A 23622-nucleotide genomic window follows, 5' to 3' on the forward strand; every position below is an offset into this window, starting at 1 on the left:
AAAAATTATAATTATATATATTCTAATTGTATTCTCCCTCTCCAACACCATTTAACACATTCCAAAGTGGTATATATTCTTGCAAAATTGTGAGAAAACTTAGATACGTACTCCGTTTGTCTCTATTTAGTTGGCCATTTTTTTTCCTTTAGTTTTCTCTATTTATTTATTCATTTTAATAAATCAAAAAAGAATAACTTTTTTCCTATTATACTCTCATCTAAATTTCTTGAAAATTTTCATGTTTTAATTCATCATTTTCGAAACCATAATTAATAAGGATAAAATTATAACTTTACTATGTTAATTATTGCTATCTTAATATATATGTCATTTTTAAAGTAGACAACTAAATAGGGACATAGATAATATATCACATCGATATAATTATAATATATAGTCATCTTACTAAAATATCATAATGAAGTCATGCGAGCTAACATTTTCACCAGCTTCCTCACACTTCTTCGTCTTCAAATTTCCATTCACCATTAAAATATCTTAACTTTTTTTAAAAAAAAAATCTCAAGAAAAGAAAATAAGACTTACATGATCTGAAAAAAAAATTAACAAAAATTTTATTCACCCTCTTTCCCAGCACACCTAAATTTAACTCTCTTTAGATCTAGATAACCTTGGCGATGGCAATTTTATAATAATAATTAGAAAAAAAAATCTAAATAATCCCAAAATATAGAAAAATAAAAAACAATTTCTGCTCTAAAAATTCAGCAACAAATTAATAAAATGTTACAAAATTTTCAAAGACAACTTCAATTTTAAAAATGGTTTCAAATAAAATGAATCTTTTTTTTGGATTTATGCTTCTACAAAAGACACCTATATCAAGTAAATGTATATATCTAATCTGTAACAAAATTAACGCGTATATATATAGATATATGATTGTTATAGACGAAGATATAAACATTATTTCTGCATCTTAATCATGGTTGTAGTTGTTAGAGTTTTGCGTTATTTTTTAATTATATTTAAGTTTTAATTTAATTACGAAGGAAAATTAACATATTATAATAATTGTTTTTACTTTTTTAAAAAATATATATATTTTTTATTTTCATATTTGGTTATACTTTCCTTAAAACAAAAGTATGGAGATCTATAAATTGAATGACTTTATTCTTACGGCATAACACAATAGAATTCAAAATGTGATCGTTTAGAGATTTTTGTTTATGAAAACTTCTTTTCTCTATAATTCTTTTATATTTTTGGTTAATTTTATATAGGTCAATTAGTCGTATCATATAATAATTTATACTATTATTTTAATATATTTTATGTATCATCTAATTTATTTTTCATATAATTTATAATTGTCATAAATGGAAAAGGCAACCAAAGCGAGGGTAGTTGAAAGCAACAGGAAACTCAATATATATAGCATCGCTTTATTTGCACGTTTTTTGTTACACTATCTATTTCGTCATTCAATATCTGGAAATATAATAATTATACAATTTTAAAATTAGTAAAGACTTTTTATTTAACAAAATGATAATTCTGAGACTTTTATAAAAAATGTTTGATGTTAATCTTGGCAAACAAGCTAAAAGTTCAATAAAATGTTTGAAGTTTGGCCTTATTAATTATATTGATATAATTTACATAATTACAACTCACAAACTTTAAAATACAATATTTACACACCTCATCTTAATTATAACACATTTTCTTACATTTTTCGAACTTTGGTCTGGAGTTCCTTTGTGTATTTGTTTGTGATTAGGAGGCGGCTATTGGTAGGTTTAGGTTTTAAATTGTAAAAACTTTTGCTCCATATTAGTTGTTTATTCTTTTAAAAAATAATTTACCCTCTTATTATTATTTTTTTCTGAAAAAATATTACAAACTTGTTTAACACTTTTCTTAGAAAAAATAATTGTAAGGTTAAAAAGGGGAAAAATTAATTCTCTTTTGATTTTTACAAATTGACAAAAATTTGAAATAATTATTTTTTATAATATGATCAACTAATTATATTAAATGAATGATCAACCTGAATTATGATTCAATTTTAAGATTAGTTCATCATTAATTAGCGGCATTGAGTTTAAGCCTTAGGTATGAAGAAAATCAAGTTGAGAATGCTACCATCAATAAATTTTACAATGTGTGATCTAGATTTAGTCCCAAATTTTCCATTCTTTATCGTCAACTCTAGTTGCATTTTGCAGGCCAATAATGGATATATTTTAATGTGTCGATGGGACCTTTAGAGACTAGACATAATTAAAACGTGTTAATGAAGTAGGATGATTAGTTGAACATAAAATATATAGTAGTAGTAGGGTTTATGTACGATTCTCTTAAAATTTAGAGTAAATATAATTTAGACTTGTTAAAGAAATTATGAAGTGTTAATTCGTATGAGATACTTTCGATCTTAATTTAAAGAAATTCTAATTTATGCATGTTTTCAATTATTGTTTATTATTAAGTTTTCAACGAATCTCAATAAAACCTCAAATCTGTTCAATTCTTGCACTAGAGACTCATGACTATAATTAAAAAAAGGTGATATATTTCATGCTATTAATTCAAACTACGACAATGTAAAATGTTATAGTAATCTAGCCTTTAAACTTGTGGAACTAAGGATGAAATCAAGAAGAGGAATTTTTCAAATATTTGGGGGTGAATTACTTTTATAACATTTGAAATATTTTTCAAAATTATTTTCTTTAAAATAAAAGGTTTGATGAGGGTGGCAGGAGGTTGAAAAATGAAAATTTTTAAATTTGAAATATATTTCAAAAAACAATTTTCTTCAAAAAACAATTGGGGAGGGAGGAGGGGTATAGATTGGGGTAAAAAAAAAATTTTAAAAAAAATGAAATATTTTTCTAAACGGTTTTTTTTTTTTGTGGGGGTAGGGGTGGTAAGGGATTGAGAGAGCAAAAACAAATCTTGAATTTTGAAAATTTTTTATAAAATAATTTCTAATAAAATAAACGGTGGAAAATAGCTATAGTTTAAAAACACTGCATAAAAATGCAATATATATGTTAGTTTAAAAATACTATATAAAAATACAATATGTATTCGAAAAATTATATTTTGTATTTTTGTATCAATTCTACTTTTATTCATATAATTATAATATGCATCCATCCGCTTTGTCAAATATATTTATATTCAATTAAAGAGATGATGAATATAATTTTGTTTGTTGTATTTCGAATACAATTAATACAAAATAAATTAAGATTACACTGCAAATAAATACAATATATAATATGTTATATATCAAATATAACTGATACACAATAAAGACATAATACAAAAACTCTCTCCTTCCTTTTTAGATCTCGCTTATCTTTTTCGTCCCTTATTCATAATTAAGCAAACTATGACGACAGTCGATAGAGTACTAATGTTTGCTATTTAATTAGTTTCCCATTTATAAATGTATTTCCATGTTCCGCACATGAGAACGAAATTAGCAGCCAATAAGAAAAATGTGCAAATACTGTCATTTAATTTTGTGCAAATAAAAAAATATTGATAAATATGGACACAAATTACGAAATTCTTGTCTATAAATTGAGAGGTGACAGAAAGCAAATTAATTAGAATACTAGAAAATGAAGAGCGTTGTTTTGGTAATTTCAATATTTGTGGTTGCATTTTGGTGTTCATGCACTAATGCTAGTCCTAATCAAGGACTATTGAAGTTAGTGTATGACATTAATGGTGAAATTCTCAGATCAGACACCAGGTACTTTGTCGTATCAGAAAAGATACGAACCGGAGTAGTGCGAGGCCCCGTATTATTCAATGGAGACGCTAACATCGTCTGTCCCTTCCAGGTTATTATTGATCATCTCGTTTAAAAAACTTAAATTTTACTTGTTTCGAAAAAAAAGAGATATATACTTTAGATGACATATATAACTAAACTCCAAAAGCTAACTAAAGACGGTTACATGCATGATTATATTATATGATTTTTGGTTATAGGTGATGCAGTCCCCGCGTGAATTTGACAGAGGTATGTCAGTGTATTTCAAACCAAAGGCACCAAAACAAGTAGAAATCACTGAATCAAGTGATGTGAACATTGAGTTTGATCTTGGGAATCCGACTGTTTGTAATAACAACGTGTGGATGGTGGAAGGTTTCCCATTACAATCAGATAACCCAATGTATTTGTCAACAAACGGTAAAGCAGGCTATGTGGCGTCATGGTTTCAGATTAAGGAAGTTGAAGGTAATAATTCCACTGATTATAAGTTGATGTTTTGTCATTATGGAGATGAAAACATCTGCACTGACATTGGCATCGACCATACTTCCGGACGATTGGCCATAAGAACAGGCAATACCTTCAATGTTGTCTTCATTAAGGATCCTTTCATCGGTATTATATAACCAAATAATATCTGTCTATTTCTACCTATGTATTCTCTAAATAAAGCTACGCATGCATGTACATGTGTAAAACTATTTCTATCTAAATGTACTACGTATTTCTCTGTATAATAATAAGAATACCCATTTTATTCATATTAAATTATCAAGTATAATTGAAATTAAATATTTTACCCAATATTTCTTTGTCAAATAAGTTAATTTATAAGAGAAAGAGAGGATTTAGAGGTCCCCGTCTCGTAGGGGTGGGCAAACTAATTTATTTTAGAACATTAGTTTTATTTATTATTATTATTATTATTATTATATTTTTAACTAAAATATCACATGTAATCATTTAATTAGACATCATCAACAATTGTATTAAACTCTTCTTTTAAAGTGTTTGTTGGTTGTCAAAAAGGTTACAAAATAATACAACAAACTCCTATACCAATCCGTTTATTCGAATCCTAATAAGACCACCAACATCTCTTTCATATTTGATTATTGTATCTATTGCTCCATGTCTTATTCGCCCAAATGATACAAATCTAATCTGATTGCCCATAACTAAAAACATGCCAATGAAGTAGGATTTGAAGAAAAAAAAACGTAGTTGTCATGCGAGTAAATCAATTGCTACGCAGCCTTTTATTATTTTTGTATTGATAAAAAATGGGTAAAATTTATCCGCATGGGTATATACACTAAGTTAATATATGTATTTTATTTGTTTAAATTTATACTTTATTTTATTTAACTATTATTAATTAATATATATTTTACTTCATTAAATGACGTAATGATGAAAATTGCACTAATTTAATGTAAACACCGAGATGCAGATAAATTTTTTCTATTAAAAATGCAAGGCTAGATTCGAAAATTTCAACAAAATGTTAATAAAATAATCTATCCTCCATGTTCTAATTTTTTTCTTTTATGTGGCCTTTTTTAAAAAAATGTATTATTTGAAAAATAAATTTTAATATTAAAATATAATCACTTTAAAAAGTTTGTCTATCCTTAATAATATGACTAATAGTCACATAAATATTTAAATCAATATTAAATCTTAAATTTCAATGATATTCATTTCATTAAATTTTTATATGCAATCAAACAATATTATATAAATCGCGGAAGGAGAGTTAGGATTTTTACTTCTTTCGATATTTATATAAAAGTACTAGAGTTCAGAATCTAAAGGGTACAAAATATTAATAAAATTTTAAACGGAATATAAATTTTTATTAACCAAAACGACAAAATCGCTGCATTAACAGTGACTTGCTCCACCGAAAAAAGTAAAATCGCTGCCTCTACAGTGATTTTGCAAAATGTGAATTTTTCATTTAAAAAAATGAAATCGCTGCCCAGGCAGCGATTTAAAAGAAAATCGCTATCTAGGTAGCGATTTCAATTTTTTTTAAAAAAAAATTACATTTTGCAAAATCGCTGCAGAGGTAGCGATTTTACTTTTTCCGGTAGAGTAAATCGTTGTTGTTGCAGTGATTTTGCTGTTTTGGTTAATATAAAATTTTATATACCATTTTAGAATTTTTATTAATATTTTCTACCGTTTAAACTCCAGACTCCATAAAATATTATTTTAAATATATATATATATATATATATATATATATATAAAATAAATTTCTGTCTAACGGGGTTCAGATTAACCTCTTGTACTAAGATGGCTCCGCCCGCGTGAGCGATACAAGGCTAAAAGCCGAGTAAGCCTTACAAGGCTCACTGTGATTTGAGCCTCATTTTAGAAAACTCAATTTTTAAACGGCGTTACAAATTATTGCATTTTTTATTTTATAATCATCGAGTTGCCCTTTGAAATTTTCAAAATATATAGTCTTTTAATTCCGACTCAAAGTTATATTGTAGAAAGACATTCACGTGGTCCAATTTAAATACTTACAGCCCAAAATTGGACCACCTAATATGTAGAAATGTATATTAATGTCCCGGGACCGCATGGGATTATTCCACCAGTAAAAGAATGCCAACTAAGTAGGAATTTTTAATCAAACTAAGTTCTTACGTAAAATAATTTTTTAAAGTAATATATTTTTTTAAAATTTTACAAAATTGGTATAAACGTATTTCATGATAACGTTTTAGGGTATATTTTATTTTAAAAAAACTAACAACATTTGGTTGATATACGTTATTGTAAGCAACGTTTTATTTTTAAAACGTTATTTTCAGAAACGTTTTACTCCTAAAACGTTACTGTGAGTAATGTTTTAGGAGTAAAATGTTACTGTAAGTAACGTATATCAATCTGATGTCATCAACTTTTAAAAAATAAAATATATCCTAAAACGTTACTATGGAATACATTTATACTAGTTTTATAAAATTTTAAAAAAACATATTATTTTGGTGAATTACTTTATATAATGACTTAGTTTGGTTGAAACCTCACTAATTACCGTCACAAATTTGTTGTCATGCAAGTACATCAATTGCTACTACCACTTTTTATTTTGGTAGGTGCAAATCGAGAATGGTTCTTAAATAATGGTAAATCATTTACTTATTTATTTTGAAAAATTAATGATTGGTGATGGCGATTTGTTTAATATACATGATTAATTAGAATACTAGAAAATGAAGAGCGTTGGTTTGGTAATTTCATTTGTGGTTGCATTTTGGTGTTCATGCACTAATGCTACAACAATTCCTAATCAAGTGGTGCGTGACAGTGATGGAAACATTCTCATATAGTAACAAAATAAAATTATACCTATCTTAATTTTCTTTTTGTTCTTTCGATCTACATTAGGTAAAACGGTAGATGAATAATGTTGTTGAATGCCTTGAATTGGGCCCTTAATTATCTGTCAATTATGTATTTTGGATCCAAGCCTGTTAGGGCGTAGCTTAGCACTATATATAGACGTTATGGCAAACCCTATTCTGTAATTCTGTTTTTTGCCTCTCCATAATAAAACTGCTCCCCCTCTTCCCGTGGACATAGCCAATTTATTGGTGAACCACGTAAATCTGTTGTCTTGTTTTTCGAATTTATATTTTCTCGTATTATATCAAATTCCGCACAACAAATTGGTATCAGAGCCTCTCGGTTAATCGGTGTTCTTGGAAATTTGAGATGTCTGCTTTGAACGTGAAATCGACAAATTCACAGGGAGGAATAGTTTCAGTTTATGGCAGATCAAGATGCGGGCTTTGTTGAAACAGCAAGGCTTCTGGGCGCCATTGTTGAAAGACAAGAATGTCGTCGTTACTTCTGAGATGACGATTCTAGAGGAAAAGGCGCGCTCGACGATCATGCTGTGTCTCGCGGATGACGTCATCACGGAGGTCTCGGATGAAGAGACTGTTGCTGGTCTGTGGTTGAAGCTGGAGAGTTTGTACATGACAAAATCTCTAACCAACAAGCTGCTTCTGAAACAACGTCTATTCGGTTTACGAATGGCTGAAGGTACACAACTCAGGGAACATTTAGAGCAATTGAATACTTTGTTATTAGAATTGCGTAATATCGATGTGAAGATCGAGGATGAAGATGCTGCCCTGATTCTGTTAGTATCTCTCCCAATGTCGTTTGAGAAGTTTGTTCAATCATTCATTGTTGGGAAAGATACTGTGTCGCTAGAAGAAGTCAGATCGGCCCTTCATAGCAGGGAATTACGGCATAAGGCTAACGGCACAAGTACGGACATACAGCCTTCCGGTCTGTTCACCAGTAGCGGAAAGGGAAGGAAAAACGGCGGAAAGAAAAATAAGCCGATGTCGAAGGGTACAAAGCCGGATGATGTTTGTAATTACTGCAAGGAGAAGGGACATTGGAAATTTGATTGTCCGAAGAAGAAGAAGCAATCGGAAAAACAATCAGTGTCTGCTGCTGTTGCTGAAGAAGGCGTCAATTCTGAAGAAGACATTGCCCTAGTTGCGGATGAGCACACTCATCATTCAGATGTGTGGGTTCTCGATTCTGGGACATCCTATCACATCTGTCCTAGGAGAGAGTGGTTCACGACTTATGAGCAGATAGACGGAGGCAGCATCTCAATAGCCAATAGTTCTGTCTGCAAGGTGGTTGGGACAGGCTCGATCAAGATAAGGACACATAACGGTAGCTTCTGCACATTGAACGAGGTCAGGCACGTTCCATTGATGACGAAAAATCTGATATCTCTCAGTCTTTTGGACAGCAAGGGATTCAGCTGGTCGGGAAAAGATGGAGTCTTGCGGGTCTGGAAGGGTTCAAATCTGATTCTGAAAGGTGTCATGCGTGGTACTTTGTATTTTCTACAAGGTTCCACGGTTACAGGTTCAGCCCATGTTGCATCGTCAGAAGTTCACCAGAAGGATATGACTAAGTTATGGCACATGAGACTTGGTCATATGGGTGAAAGAGGGATGAAAATTCTATCAAAGGAGGATCTTCTTGCTGGTCATAAGGTTAAGAGCCTAGAGTTTTGTGAACATTGTGTTTTTGGAAAACTACATCGCAACAAGTTTCCAAAGGCCATTCACAGAACAAAAGGCACACTTGATTATATCCATTCTGATTGTTGGGGTCCATGCCGTGTTGAGTCTTTGGGAGGCTGCAAATTTTTTGTGTCCATTATTGATGACTACTCAAGGATGACTTGGGTGTACATGATGAAGCATAAAAGTGAAGCTTTCCAGAAGTTCAAGGAGTGGAAAATTTTGATGGAAAATCAAACAGGGAAGAAGATCAAGAGGTTGCGAACTGATAATGGGCTGGAATTCTGCTGGTCTGAATTTGATCAATTCTGTAAGGATGAAGGGATTGCTCGACATCGTACAGTCAGAAATACACCACAGTAGAACGGTGTAGCTGAGCGGATGAATCAAACACTTCTGGAGAGAGCAAGGTGTATGCTCTCTAATGCTGGGCTAGATAGAAGATTCTGGGCAGAAGCGGTTAGTACAACTTGCTACTTGATTAACCGCGAACCACATACAAGCATACAGTGCAAGACACCTATAGAGATGTGGTCAGGAAAAGCTGCTGATTATTCAAATCTGAAATTTTTTGGTTGTACGGCTTACTATCACGTCAGTGAAGGTAAGTTAGAACCAAGAGCTAAAAAGGGAGTATTTGTGGGCTACGGAGATGGAGTGAAAGGTTTCAGAATCTGGTCTCCAGCAGAAAAGAGGGTTATTATGAGCAGGAATGTCGTCTTTGATGAAAGTTCTCTGCTTAGAACCATTGTGAAGCCTACAACTACGTCAAAAACTGGGAGTCTTGATAAACAGGTGGAGTTTCAAGTCATTCAGAACGAGAGCAATTTGAAAGAACCTGAAGAGGAGGATCAAGAGCCACAGACAGAAACTGATATTGCAGAATCTATGCCATCAGATATCCATCGGAGTATAGCTCAAGATAGTCCAAGGAGGGTTGGAGTTCGGCCACCTACGAGGTATGGTTTTGAGGACATGGTGGGTTATGCACTGCAGGTTGCTGAAGAGGTAGATACATCTGAGCCGTCTACTTACAAAGAAGTCATTTTAAGTCCTGATTCTGAAAAATAGTTTGCTGCTATGGGAGATGAGATGGAGTCCCTACACAAGAATCAGACATGGGATCTGGTCATACAGTCTTCGGGGAGAAAGATTATTACTTGCAAATGGGTTTTCAAGAAGAAGGAAGGGATATCACCAGCAGAAGGAGTAAAGTATAAAGCCAGGGTTGTTGCCAGAGGTTTCAACCAAAGAGAGGGAGTGGACTACAATGAGATCTTCTCACCAGTGGTCAGACATACTTCCATCCGAGTGTTACTAGCGATAGTTACACATCAGAATCTGGAGCTTGAACAACTTGATGTGAAGACAGCGTTTCTACATGGAGAGTTGGAGGAAGAGATATACATGACTCAGCCGGATGGTTTCCAAGTTCCAAGGAAGGAAAATCACGTCTGCAAGTTGAAGAAGTCCTTATATGGACTTAAGTAGTCTCCAAGGCAGTGGTACAAAAGGTTTGACAGTTATATGGTGAAGTTGGGCTATACTCGGAGCTCATATGATTGCTGTGTCTACTACAATAGGCTCAAGGATGATTCATTCATCTTTTGGGTGCTTTATGTAGATGATATGTTGATAGCTGCAAAGAAGAAGTATGAAATTCAGAAGCTGAAGGGTTTACTTAGTGCTCAGTTTGAGATGAAGGATCTGGGAGCCGCTCGGAAGATTCTAGGGATGGAGATCATTAGAGACAGAGAGAGAAAGAAACTTTTCTTGTCATAGAGAAGCTACATTCAGAAGGTCTTGGCGAGGTTTGGCATGTCTTCATCTAAGCCTATTGATACCCCCAGTGCTGTCAATATCCATCTCACTGCCATGTTCACTCCACAGTCAGAAGAAGAGAAAGAGTATATGTCACGAGTCCCTTATACCAGTGCCGTAGGAAGTTTGATGTATGCTATGGTCTGTACAAGGCCAGATTTAGCACATGCAGTCAGTGTAGTGAGCAGATTCATGGGACAACCAAGGAGAGAACATTGGCAGGATGTGAAGAGAATTTTTCGGTACCTTAGAGGTACATCTGACGTTGGTCTCATTTATGGAGGTGATACTCAGTGCTTGGTTATTGGCTATTCTGATTCTGACTATGCTGGAGATGTTGACACAAGAAGATCGATGACTGGCTATGTGTTTACCCTTGGAGGATCTGTCGTCAGTTGGAAGGCAACTTTTCAACCTACAGTGACTTTGTCTACTACGGAAGCGGTGTACATGGCCTTGACAGAGGCTGCAAAAGAAGGGATTTGGCTGAAAGGGCTGGTTAGTGATCTTGGTCTGCATCATGATCAGGCTACGGTGTATTGTGACAGTTTGAGTGCAATTTGTCTAGCCAAGGATCAAGTCCATCATGAGAGAACCAAGCATATTGACGTGAGGTATCATTTTCTGAGAAGTGAGAAGAGAATCAAGGTGAAGAAAGTAGGAACTGCTGATAATCCTGCTGATATATTCACAAAGCCGGTTCCACAAATCAAGTTTCAACACTGTTTGGACTTGCTCAACATCAGAAGCTGTTAATTGCCCTGCGGGGCAATTCTGAGGAAGAGGGAGAGGCCTGGCACTATCATAGTGCGTCTGAAGAATCTGTTTGGAGAATTCAAGTCAAGGTGGAGATTTGTTGAATGCCTTGAATTGGGCCCTTAATTATCTGTCAATTATGTATTTTGGGCCCAAGCCTGTTAGGGCGTAGCTTAGCACTATATATAGGCGCTATGGCAAACCCTATTCTGTAATTCTGTTTTTTGCCTCTCCATAATAAAACTGCTCCCCCTCTTCCCGTGGACGTAGCCAATTTATTGGTGAACCACGTAAATCTGTTGTCTTGTTTTTCGCGTTTATATTTTCTCGTATTATATCAAATTCCGCACAACAAATGCATTAATACATCTTTGCGAAAAGATCGATAAAAAAATGACAAAAATCTCACGTCAGTGATTAATATGAGATAGGTAAACGATTTGAACAATCATTCTCCGTTTGAGCAAACTTTTAGAGTATAAATTACGTCTAAAGCCTAATTCAATTGTACCAATAACATCTTCTAGCTCCGGACAAAAGATTGATAGGCAGAGGTGGACCCACCTTTGAGGGGTAGGTGATCCAACACTTGGCCGTTGCGCTTCCTAGCAACTTACGTGTGTCTAAAGTTTAAATGTAAAAAATATAAGATGAAATTAATAATATTAATAAATATCAAATTTTTTAATATAATGTAATTTTGATATTTATATTTTAAATAATATAGATATTTCTAATTTAGACGTGCGTTTGACGAAATGAAAGAGGAGAAATATCAAATATTAAATATTACATAGAGCAAAATACAAGCTATACTAGCTAGGTTAGGGAATTATTAACTACTTATGATTCTTGTTTACTTTTCTGAAGCCAAAAAAAGGTTCATTATCATCATGATTATCAGTTGTGGGGAAGACAATGGGATTATTAAGGGAAAAGATTTAAGTTAGTTGTGGATCGAGAAAAGGCAACAAAGAGAGCGTAGTTGAAAGTAAGAGAAAACTCAAAATATTAATCAACTTCATGTTTAATTTGAGTGAGTTGTGTACTTTGCTTGCTATAATTCAAATATGGAGAATTTTTTAAAATAATTAGTCTAAAGCAAATAAGAGTATTTCATTATTGGGCCACTTGGACACGTGCGAGCTATTTCTTGATAGGAATACTATTCTATTCTAGAACAATGTACCTATACCTAGTTATAAGGGTAGAAAAGTAATTGTAACTTGTAGAAAAAAATATTCAATGATAGAGGCACAATCAACGATAGCCGTATGATGGTTAATTTTGAGGAGGTTGGGAAATTCAATGGTCCGTCATAATTGCCGGCAACGGAACAAAGCAACAGACTTTTTGTGTAAGGTAGATTCTCAACTAACAACGACCACTCAATCATATATACTATCTACTCTGCTTGAAGCTGCATCAAAGTTTCTCAAAGCAGATCAAGGAGTTCTAGCTACTAAGCAAATATTTAGATCATCGTGTAATAAGTTAGCTCGTTATTAAAATTTATTTTTAATCTCTAGTTATAATAATGACCGTGTACTGTTTTAACTATAATATAATTGTTTGCAACAAATTTTAAACATATGGAAAATTAATAAACCATACAAATAAAATATGAAGAAACGTGATTTTATTCATCAAGATTATGAGTACAAATCTGTTCCTCCCTTGATTCTACTCTCTAATATGATTTATCCATGATTCGAGGGCCGTTAGTGGTGTATTTCTCGAACTAGGATGATTTAGATTTGATCTCTCTATATGAATAATCCATCAATTTGTGGAGTATTCGAGATCTTGATCTCGTTGTGGATTTTTCGAGATACCTTTTAAGGGAATTCAATACCCTTTATATATGCATAAACTAGGTTTTAGAGTTGAGTAGCCTCCAAGAATCCTAATCTGAATCGAACAAAATTTCAATGTCTACAATAATATATCTATTCTACCCCAAAATAAAAAACAATAGCATTGTGAGGCTCCTACCATTGTAAAAAAATTTTGCAACTTGAATATATCTTCTTCCTGTATTTTATTTATTCAGTTAGTAAGTTTGTTAGATTAGTAGATTCCTATCTAATTATTTATTAGACATTATAAATACACGAGATCTTGTTGTGAAATATACACAAAAAAAATAGAGATTTATGTCTGCAAATCAGTTTTTCTCAAATCTTGCAATTTATTAAATATATAACAGTTTTTATCCATTCATAACACAAAAATAATTACAATCGTGTAACTCACATCACATCAGCTTTGTAAGATAAGCAATAACAATACACATTACAAGATTAATAAAGGACATGGTTGACAATCTATCTGGATGGCTAGCACTTGGAGTTGGAGGAGCTTTTGTTACGGTAACAACCGACGTAGTATTTTCAAATGTAACTTTCAATGGTTTATCAGAACCAACAAACAATACCCTTTTGTTGTTAGGTTCAACAAGTATTCCAATATCTCCACAAAATGGTCTACACGTCTCACAAACCCCAGGACAATACACAAACTTGTAAGCCTCCTCGTACTTATCAATCTTAAACCAATTACCCAAAGTGTCACGCCCAGGATTTCCTTCAACTCCACCAACCGAAACCAAATTACGTTGTGGAATTAATCTTGTGTTGATTGTCCATACCGTCGACATATTATCGCTGAATATAATGTTCATAAACTTAACGTTCAGATCAGTTGATAATCGGACGATGTTTTCGTTAGCGTCCACCGGAGTAAATCGAAGGCTCTTGCCTACGGAAGATTGAGCATTTTGGGTAACAACGAGCGTATCAACTGTGTTCCTAATGCTTGACACATCAAGTCCACCCTCGTTGCTCCGACCCGATACCGGTACGATGAAATACTGCGATCCTTTTACAAGAGGATTACCGGAAATATCCAAAACCGGTTCAGAAATGTTTTGAGCTTTAACTAGAAAAAGAAAACTTGTTGACAATATTATTGCAACAAGAAAAGGTGTTAGTGCCATGGTAGTTTGTTGAGTTGAATTAAATATGCGTGTTTTTAATGGATAAACTAAGCTCAAAGAAGAAAATGTATTTATAGAAGAATTTAGTGGATGCAAAGTTTGACATAGTCGTCTACCACGGTTACGTTTCAAGATAAGATTATGATTTCATTTGACTATTCTAGCATTCTGTTCAAAGATTTAATATGCAATTTGACTTGGGCACAACTACGCGTTTCATTGCACATGTACATGTCTAATTTCCTCTGACTCGTTATTATAAATTTGAAAGGTAAATCTCCCTTGAACTTGTTTTACTCTAGCACTATACCCATTAAAATACAATACTTTTAGGTGAATTAAATAGCATTTTAATGACTAACGTGGCAAATATTGCGCGTAAGTAGAAAAAATTAGTGGGTCCCACGTTGTCTTCATTCAATAAGACCCTGTTTCTTCTCCTTTTTCTCTTGGATTGTTTTAACTCTCTCTAGGACAAAAAATATTGATGACAATTATACAGCAGCTAATTTAATATTGGTCGTGTCATGAAATCACCCAATCTAATACAAAAAATTTCACCGGCCATACTCGTTTCTTGGCTTTCTTCCATTTCTCCTATTTTATGTCCTCATTTTTTCGAAAACCGCTGTAAAAGATTTGTCAATCTTAAGCCTAATATAATAACAATGACTTGGACAATTGTTGTTGAAGCTCTAGCAACTTCAGCTTCAATGATGATAACTTTTAGAGTCTGATTTTGCCTTGGAGCCTATGGCCAATTGTAGGGTGTGAAAGGCGACGTGCCAACAGAGAACAAACTAGTCATCCACGATGCAGAGAGGCAAAAGTAGCTCCAAATGGACTTAGAGAAGCAATACACTGCTGGACTTGGCCGAAGAGATGGTTGTATAGCTCTATTACTCTGTAAAAATAAAATATTCGTTAAACTATTAGAAAATCATGTTGTGTGTGTTGGTGTTCTACCCTATCGGGACTTCTAATTTTAGTATCGCAATGTTGAAGATGGATTAATGAAGAAGATGAGTGACAGTGAAAATAGGAATATAGTTATGGAAGAAGAAAAAAATGAAAACTAAAAACAAAAAATGACGTGGAAAAATTAAATAAAACTACACGTCCTCACCATCTGACATGTTGTCAACGTGTGTTGCTGATGTGGGGCGCGTCTATATCACCTCCAACCACGAAATTGGTATTGTATCTATAAGAAAAAATACATAAAATCCCTCCTTAACTTGGTAACAAAATTGACTTTAGCACTTTACTTTACCGGTAATTATTTATCTCCCTAATCTCTTTACAAGTGAATTAAAATACATCAAATTGCTAACATGGCAAGTCAAAAAAAATGAGGCGCGTAAAGATAAAAAATTTTAAAAAAAAACGAAATAGTGGACCCCAATTATTTTCATTTTATCTAATAATCTTTTTTTTCTTCATCTTCTTCATACCCTACCACCCCCAACCCCCCCCACCCTGTCTCTTCATCTTACTCACACCCAATCCATCCCTCCCGCCCTCAACCACAACCTGCACTACCCTTTCTTCTTCTTTGATCCCCCCCCAAACGAACCTCCAACTTACCCTCTTTAATTCTCTTCGATTTTCGGTGCTTCACACTTTTCTTTTCTTTTTTCCTTTGTTGGACTTTTCATATTTTTTCTCCTTCTTCAAAACGCCCCATCCCACCTTCATTTCCTTTAATTTCTATCAATAAACCCAAAAAATATGATGAATAAGGAAAAATAGAAAAGTCAATTTGTTCTTGCTTCAAATTAAAATTAGTCTTTATAGCAAGGTTTGAATGTGATGAACTTGAAACTATTTTCAATGAAACAGTACAATTTTTTCATTTCAAATTAAATTTTTAGTTATTATTTATTTGTTTTAATTTTGTGTCTTAAAATTGAGTATTCTTGTGAGAATGGTTTTGAAATTTTGTATCTCTTTCAATCAATTTTTTTTGAGATTATTTTTGTTATAATCACGGATTAATTCTTATTTTTGAAATTTTTTTTTACTTTCTAAAATTGTGAATAAATATAAAGAAACAAAAAAAAATTAAAAATCAAAATTTAAATATGCTTAATGTGATGCTGATGTAGCAATGACGTGATGCTGATATGGTGCTGACGTATCAATGACATTGCACGTATGGAATGCACTTGCCATTGTGAGGCTGGTATTATAATATTAGGGTGTATTTTAATTCAATTTAAAAGAGATTAAGGGGGTAAATAATTACTCGTAAAGTTATAGTGCTAAAGTGAATTTTTCCGCCAAGTTCAGAAGAAATTTTATGTATTTTCTCTATCTATAAGGTGGTATTTAATTCACCTGAAAGTTCTTTAAGGAGGTATCTAAATACATGTAGTGTGACAATGCTGAAATGAATTTTACGAAAAGTTTAAAAAGGATTTTATGTATTTTTTCAATTTGAAAATTTATAATTATAGTCAAATTGGTAGGCGGAAAGAGGAGTGTATCATAACAAAAGCAAAAAGGTCAATCTTTTTAAATATTTAATATAAATTTTGTGGAGATAACGCTAGCATATGTTAGACCTTTTCATTGTATAGTTAACTACAAATCTGTGGGAAGGCAACTAGCTAGCTAGTATCCTCGTACAATCTTGCACGTCTCGAATTGTCTGCGCATTTTCAAAGGTTGATTTTGAAGTCAATTTTCTTTCACGTCTCAACTTCATATCTAATTGAGATTAGCCGGAATATATTTCATTTTATTTTACTTATTTAATAAGAGGCTACAAACACATTAGTTTTTTTTTGTTAAAATGTGTGCTTGAAGCCAAATGTGTTTTTCTTAAATTGTATCAGTTTTATTTCGGTTAGAAGCAGGCAACTTTTGATCAACATATTTATTTTTAGTCGACGGTATTTGTTAAAAAATTGTGTTCTTTTCCTTTTCATTTATTTGTTTTATTTTTCTTTTTGATTTGTTACTTCCTTCTCCCATTATATATGTCACTTTTTTTTTTGTACGAAATGATATAATTTTTCCCTTCAATCCTTATTTAATGTTTTCTTAACTCAACTTTATAATAAATAATAAATACATTTTCAAGATTAATTCAAGGATATAATAGGCAAAATATGATAACTTTTGCATAAATTTTATAAAATAATAAGTATTGTGGTTCATTTATTTATAAAAAGAGATGACATATAAAATGCAACGGAGTGAAAATATATAAAAACGCTTACAAATATTTTGATTATATATTTAAAAATTACAACAATGATTAACAACTTAAAATATTTTTAAATTATATAAAAAAAATTGATAACATCCTTTTCTCCTCTTTATGTTCACTAATACCACACACTTTCATATTGAAATACACATATAAACCAAACAGAAAGGTGAACAACAAGAAATTTATATATATCAAGGATTTATTCTTAAGAATTAAAATGAAAAATCAAAATAAAACACCTCCCACAAAGTATAACATCATTATTTATTTTCACTATGTCATTATTATTTATACTATGAAAAAAAAAATATTTTTATGCCTTCCTGAACACAATCTTGAAAACCGGCCGGTTCACAGCCAAATGCCTCGATCCATTTTCCGCTGTTAAAATACCAATATACCCACACAGCAATCTTGGACAAATAAAAGAACACCCTGTAGCTCTAGGACAATATTGTAAAGCATAAGCATCTTCATATTTCTGAATCGTAAATAAACTCGTAGACGTGCCATTTTCCGATCCACCCTTAATTCCACCAGTAGTCACAATCCCATCTTCAATTTTCCAAACAGTCGATACATTACAAATCGATACGTACCTCTGCGCTGCGAATTTTATATTTATGTCTTCATTTTCATCGATTACTAAACCCGCGCTAGAATTCACCATCAAGAATTTCAACGGGATGCCTAAACTTTGAGAATTTCGGGCTTGAAAAACATCGAGGGGGCAGCTCCCGTTTTCGCCTTTGGCTAGCGTTAGGCCACCACCACTGCCCGCGGAGGCCGCGGGCAATATGTAGTAGGTGTACCCCGGACGGACTTGTTCATTATTAGTATCGAGAACCGGTTCGGATTTTATTGTTTGAAATAAGGTAAAGTAGAGGAAGCAAGAAAGTAATAAAATCTTCATAATTAGTGTTGTTTTTATTAATGGGGAAATTGTTTACTATATTTATATAGAGGTGGATGTTGAATTTTGTATACAAATTACGGTGGCTGTCATCAATTTGAATTTTGCTTTTTTCATATGTTTGAAAAATTGAATGTCTAATTTAGTTATGTTGGTAGAGAAAAGTCTAAAGAATTGAATTTTCTTAAAGTTTGGCATTCCGTAAGGAAAACTACATTTGAATGGTTTTTGCATAGAGAGGAAGTCATGTAAAGATCTAGAATGTAGATGGATTTAGAAAATAATCCTATGTGCTTTTTCAATTGTCAACTAAAAGATAGAGAAAAGAAAAAAGAAATTTTTGACTTTTAAGGATCGCGTTTAGATCAGAATTGAAATAGGGTATTTTAAACAAATTAGTAAAATCTCAATTCTCATTATATATACATAAAATAATTTAACTTATTGTTAAAGTGTAAATGCAAAAATTAATAATTTTACTATTGATAAATATCTCTAATTAAATATAAAACGAAACAATACTCTATCTCTTGTACTAAACGACTTCATCGTATAAGGGAAAAGAAGCGGACAGTAATATTACTAGATGACTATTCGTACAATTTAAGAAAATATATAAAAGATTTATTAAGCTTCTGATTTAAACATTTTGTTATATTTCTCTGGTCGTATTAAAGCAGAGTCAATTTAATACAATTATTTGCCTAAAGGCAACTTATAATAAGAAATCATTAAATATCTTTAACAAATTTCATTTACTTTTTTTTTTTTTGAATTCACTCTTTTAATTTGTTTGAATTGCAAAGCTATAAAGTTATTCTTGTAACGATTGTCATAAATTTTAAAAATTAAAAATAAATAATTTTATAAGACCTTAATTGATTATAATACTAACAGTAATTATAATTTTTTTTAAAAATGTGTGCGGTAACAAGAACAAAAAATAAAAAATAAAAAAAAATAAAACCAACCGGGTAAGTTTATGTAATTAATTAATGAGAAATAGAAATACTTAACCTAATTTGCTCACTCATTTTAATGACCCGCAGAAAAGAAAAAAATTTGAAAAATTTCCATTTATGATTATTAAAAAATTATTTATTATATGAAATTAAATACAATTTCAAGTCTTTTTTATATAGAAATTTACAATTATCTTTCCTAATGACATAAAAATGCTTAAATCTTTTTTCTATATTATCAAGTTTTTAATTCTAACATATCGAGATATACTAAATTTTAATTCTTTGGAAAAAGTTTTCTTACTCAACCAAACTACTATTACATGTTTCTCTTATACAGTCGTGAGATTAGGAAATAGGGATGTAGTTTTAAAAAACTTAAGCTTTTCGTTAAAAGATAGTAGAACTTTAAATCAAATTACTTAAAATTAATTGTATACCAATAAAATATTTTAGAATAAAAATCAACATATTGTATTGCAACAAATGCCTAACATTGAAAGTTATAAACTATAAACACATAAAGAACTAATTACATATTTAAATTAATATTTTGAGATCTTAAAATCGAGTATTACCTTGAAGTAATTATAGTTATTAAATATTTATTACTCATATCACCCCTTTATTATATCTACCGTTGACATATTTCAGGTTAAAATTCCATTGATACTCAAAAGAAATATAATTAACAAATTAAATTGTTATATTTTATCTTAGTTGATATTAATAACAAGCTATTATATTTGTTTTTATTTAAGTAAATTTGAATCTTATCATACAAATATTGTTAAAGATACTATACACCTGAGAGATTTGAGGTGTTGCGAATGGTATGAAATCAGGACTCAAAGATTGAGAATAGTATTTTTCTACTACAACAATTGAATATTCATATATATGTAAGTTGAATCATATAGCAACATAAAATGTCGATAGTTTTGACTTAGATAGTGGTATTAATTTAGTCGGATTCAATTCATTATAGAAGAGGCTAAAGAAATTCAAGTTGTTGTAGGAGGTTCCAAAGTTACATTTGGCTACACTAATAGAAAGATTCGATCCATCGACAAGTAGTTAGAGCAGTTGTACATAAAGCTTGCAAATAACACAAATAATTTCTTTTCGATAAGAAACGTCAAAAAAATTAAGTTATTTTTTAAGAAATTAAAATTTAATGGTGGTATCAATATCTGTTGTGGAATTCAATCCATTGAATGATAGATCTAAGAGAGAAGCATCAATTTGAAATGACATAATTGCCTGCTAGAACTCCTAGCTAAAAAACTTTTATCAATATTGAGATATTCAACGATGAATCTGGTATCATCGATGAAGAGGAAGTGTATAGTAACTTCGAAGCTACTTCAATGCCTCTTTGTTTCACCATCTTTAGAAATGTCCGTTATTTCAACTTTCCTATTTGATTGTCACTTTCGTATTTTGTTTCATTTGGCTCTGGTTTCTTTTGTATTTTGTTTAATTTGGGTTTGTTCGTTAATGAAGGAAACACTTCATAAGAAGAAGAAGAAACGCAACTAAGAAGAAGAAGAAAGTATTGTATATTTTTCTCAAAAATTGTGTATTAACATGTACAATGAATGAGCTTATTTATATATCTCTTTTTCACTTATAACTACCATTATGTAAAAGACTGTTTTACCCTTTTATTATTTCTAAATGGCATAGCCTTTCTATATTATAACACTCCCCTTCAAGATAGAAGGTGCAAAGATATTCAAAACCCCTAGCTTGGATAACAAGTGTTCATGTTGAAGTCTAGATAACCCTTTTGTCAATACATCAGCTGGTTGTTCCTTGTTAGAAATATATTCAACTTTAATCAGCCCCTTTTGTAGTTTTTCTCTTATGAAATGACAATCAATTTCAATGTGCTTGGTCCTTTCATGATAAACTGGATTAGCAGCTATCTGAATAGCAGCCTTACTATCACTATATATATGAACTGGTATTTGAATCTTAGTGCCTACTTCTTTCAACAATCCCAGCAGCCACACCAATTTTGAGACAGTTGAAGCCAGACTTCTATACTCAGCTTCAGCTGAGCTTCTTGACACTGTTGTTTGCTTCTTTGCCTTCCATAATATTAAGGATTGTCCAATCTTAATCATATACCCTGTCACAGACTTCCTAGTGAGTGGACAGACGCCCAATCTGCATCACAAAATGCAGTAACTTGTCCATCTGATTCACTTGCTAATAACAATCCTTGACCAGGTTGTTTCTTCAAATATCTGATCACCCTTAATGCAGCATCAAAATGAGACCCTTTTGGTTGCTGTAAAAATTGACTTAATGTCTGTGTACTAAAAGATATATCTGGTCTTGTCATATTCAAATACAACAACTTGCCTATTATTTTCTGATATGTTGTCTGATCAACCAAAGGATCATCTGATTCTTCTTGTTCCTTGTTCACATGCTCATCATATAGTTTAGATGTTAGTTTGTCATTGATATCAATAGGTGTTCCTGCAGGCTTAGCTGCAGTCAATCCAACCTCAGCTATCAGTTCCAGAGTATACTTTCTTTGATGCATTAATATACCAGCTGCTGATCTGGTAAATTCAATGCCTAGAAAGTATTTTAATTCTCCTAGATCTTTCATCTTGAATACTTGTTGTAAAGCCTTCTTTGTGTCTTCTATTAGTTTCAGACTGCTGCCAGTAATTAGCATATCATCCACATACACCAACACTAATATAGTTCCCTGTTCTGACTGATTGATAAACAAGGAATAATCATGTTGGCTTTGTTTGAACTTGAGATTTCTAAGAGCTTCAGTCAACTTTTGATTCCACTGTCTTGGAGCTTGTTTCAAACCATATAGGGACTTTGTTAGTCTACATACTTTCTCCCCTTGACTGACAAATCCCTGAGGTAGCTGCATATAAATTTCATCATGTAAATCACCTTGAAGAAAAGCATTGAATACATCCATTTGATGGATATGCCAATACCTAGTTGCTGCAAGAGAGACCACAGTTCTGACTGTCACCATTTTAACCACAGGTGAGAAAGTTTCCTTGTAATCTATTCCTTCTTGTTGAGAATAACCTTTGGCCACTGGCCTTGCTTCGAATCTCTCTATCTCCCCTGATGAGTTATATTTGACTTTATAAATCCATCTACATCCAATAGCCTTTTTCCCTTTAGGTAAATCAGTTAGCTCCCAAGTATGATTACTTTCAAGTGCTTGAATTTCATTCTGCATGGCTTCTATCCACCTCTCATCTTGAATTGCTTCTAGATAGGAATCAGGTTCCTTAACAACAGAAGTGGCTGCAATATAACTTTGATATGTAGGTGAAAGATGAGCATAGCTCATGTAATTTCCTAAAGAATATATGACATCTTTGTTAACAGTCAAAGACACAAAGTCTTTCATCCAAGTTGGTTTAAGCTTCTGTCTGACAGATCTCCTAACATTAGTAAGAGTTGCAGTCTCTTGACTTACCTCATTATCAACAGTTGGAGACTCTGAATGATCTATCTCATTAAAAGAAGACATAGTAGGAGTCTCATGAGACACATTAGTAGGAGAACATCTGGAAACCTAGAACTTGTACACTGTAAATCATCACTTAGCATATTTGATACTTGCATAGGATTCACAAACACTTTTCCTTGTATTAAATGATCCATCTTTGCAAAAGGAAATAAGTCTTCTCTAAACACAACATCACTACTTGTGAAAAATGATTTATCAGTGATCAAGAAGTATATATCCCTTTTGTATTCCTGAATAACCCATGAGAATTGCTGGTCTTGATCTAGGCATCAACTTATCATATTCTGTAAGGAGTTTAGAAAAACATAAACATCCTAGAGTTTTGACATGAGACACAGATGATTTACTCCCATACAACCTTTCATAAGGAGTATCAAACTTTAGTACACTGCTTGGTAACCTATTAATAATTTATGCAGCAGCTAAGAGGCAATGACCCCAATATCTAATAGGAATGTGAGCTTGAATTCTTAAAGCTCTGGTAATTTCAAGTAAGTGTCTATGCTTCCTCTCAGCAACTCCATTTTGCTGAGAAGTATATGGACATGATCTTTGATGTAGGATTCC

At 32.1% G+C, this 23622-nt stretch overlaps 3 protein-coding genes across 3 annotated transcripts; 1 reads left to right on the forward strand and 2 right to left on the reverse strand.

The window, feature by feature from the left end:
• Positions 1 to 3563: 3563 nt before the first annotated feature.
• On the forward strand, positions 3564 to 4530 carry LOC101261997 (kunitz trypsin inhibitor 3-like). Its single transcript, XM_019213007.2, has 2 exons — positions 3564 to 3833; positions 3985 to 4530. The coding sequence occupies exons 1-2, from the start codon at positions 3609 to 3611 to the stop codon at positions 4393 to 4395; spliced, it is 636 nt and encodes a 211-aa protein (XP_019068552.1). The 5' UTR covers positions 3564 to 3608; the 3' UTR covers positions 4396 to 4530.
• A 9071-nt stretch (positions 4531 to 13601) lies between these two features.
• On the reverse strand, positions 13602 to 17301 carry LOC101262296 (kunitz trypsin inhibitor 5). The gene has a single exon (XM_069295206.1). The coding sequence runs from the start codon at positions 14426 to 14428 to the stop codon at positions 13688 to 13690; it is 741 nt and encodes a 246-aa protein (XP_069151307.1). The 5' UTR covers positions 14429 to 17301; the 3' UTR covers positions 13602 to 13687.
• A 514-nt stretch (positions 17302 to 17815) lies between these two features.
• LOC101244562 (kunitz trypsin inhibitor 5-like) lies at positions 17816 to 21655 on the reverse strand. The gene is made up of 2 exons (XM_004235444.5): positions 21326 to 21655; positions 17816 to 18594 (listed from the first exon to the last, which is right to left on the reverse strand). Exons 1-2 carry the CDS (start codon positions 21653 to 21655, stop codon positions 17962 to 17964), a joined length of 963 nt encoding a protein of 320 aa, XP_004235492.3. The 3' UTR covers positions 17816 to 17961.
• Positions 21656 to 23622: the final 1967 nt, after the last annotated feature.

The sequence above is a fragment of the Solanum lycopersicum genome, chromosome 3, assembly GCF_036512215.1.
Source record: "Solanum lycopersicum chromosome 3, SLM_r2.1".
Lineage (NCBI taxonomy): Eukaryota > Viridiplantae > Streptophyta > Magnoliopsida > Solanales > Solanaceae > Solanum > Solanum lycopersicum.

Excerpts from the sequence above, each read along its gene's own strand:
- LOC101261997 (XM_019213007.2), top strand. The coding sequence starts at position 3,609 with ATGAAGAGCGTTGTTTTGGTAATTTCAATATTTGTGGTTGCATTTTGG. Across the intron at positions 3,834-3,984 it reads ACATCGTCTGTCCCTTCCAG|GTGATGCAGTCCCCGCGTGA; the intron begins GTTATTATTGAT and ends TTTTGGTTATAG.
- LOC101262296 (XM_069295206.1), bottom strand. The coding sequence starts at position 14,428 with ATGGCACTAACACCTTTTCTTGTTGCAATAATATTGTCAACAAGTTTT.
- LOC101244562 (XM_004235444.5), bottom strand. The coding sequence starts at position 21,655 with ATGATTAAGATTGGACAATCCTTAATATTATGGAAGGCAAAGAAGCAA. Across the intron at positions 18,595-21,325 it reads ACAAGGAACAACCAGCTGAT|ACAATTTCCCCATTAATAAA; the intron begins GTATTGACAAAA and ends TAAATATAGTAA.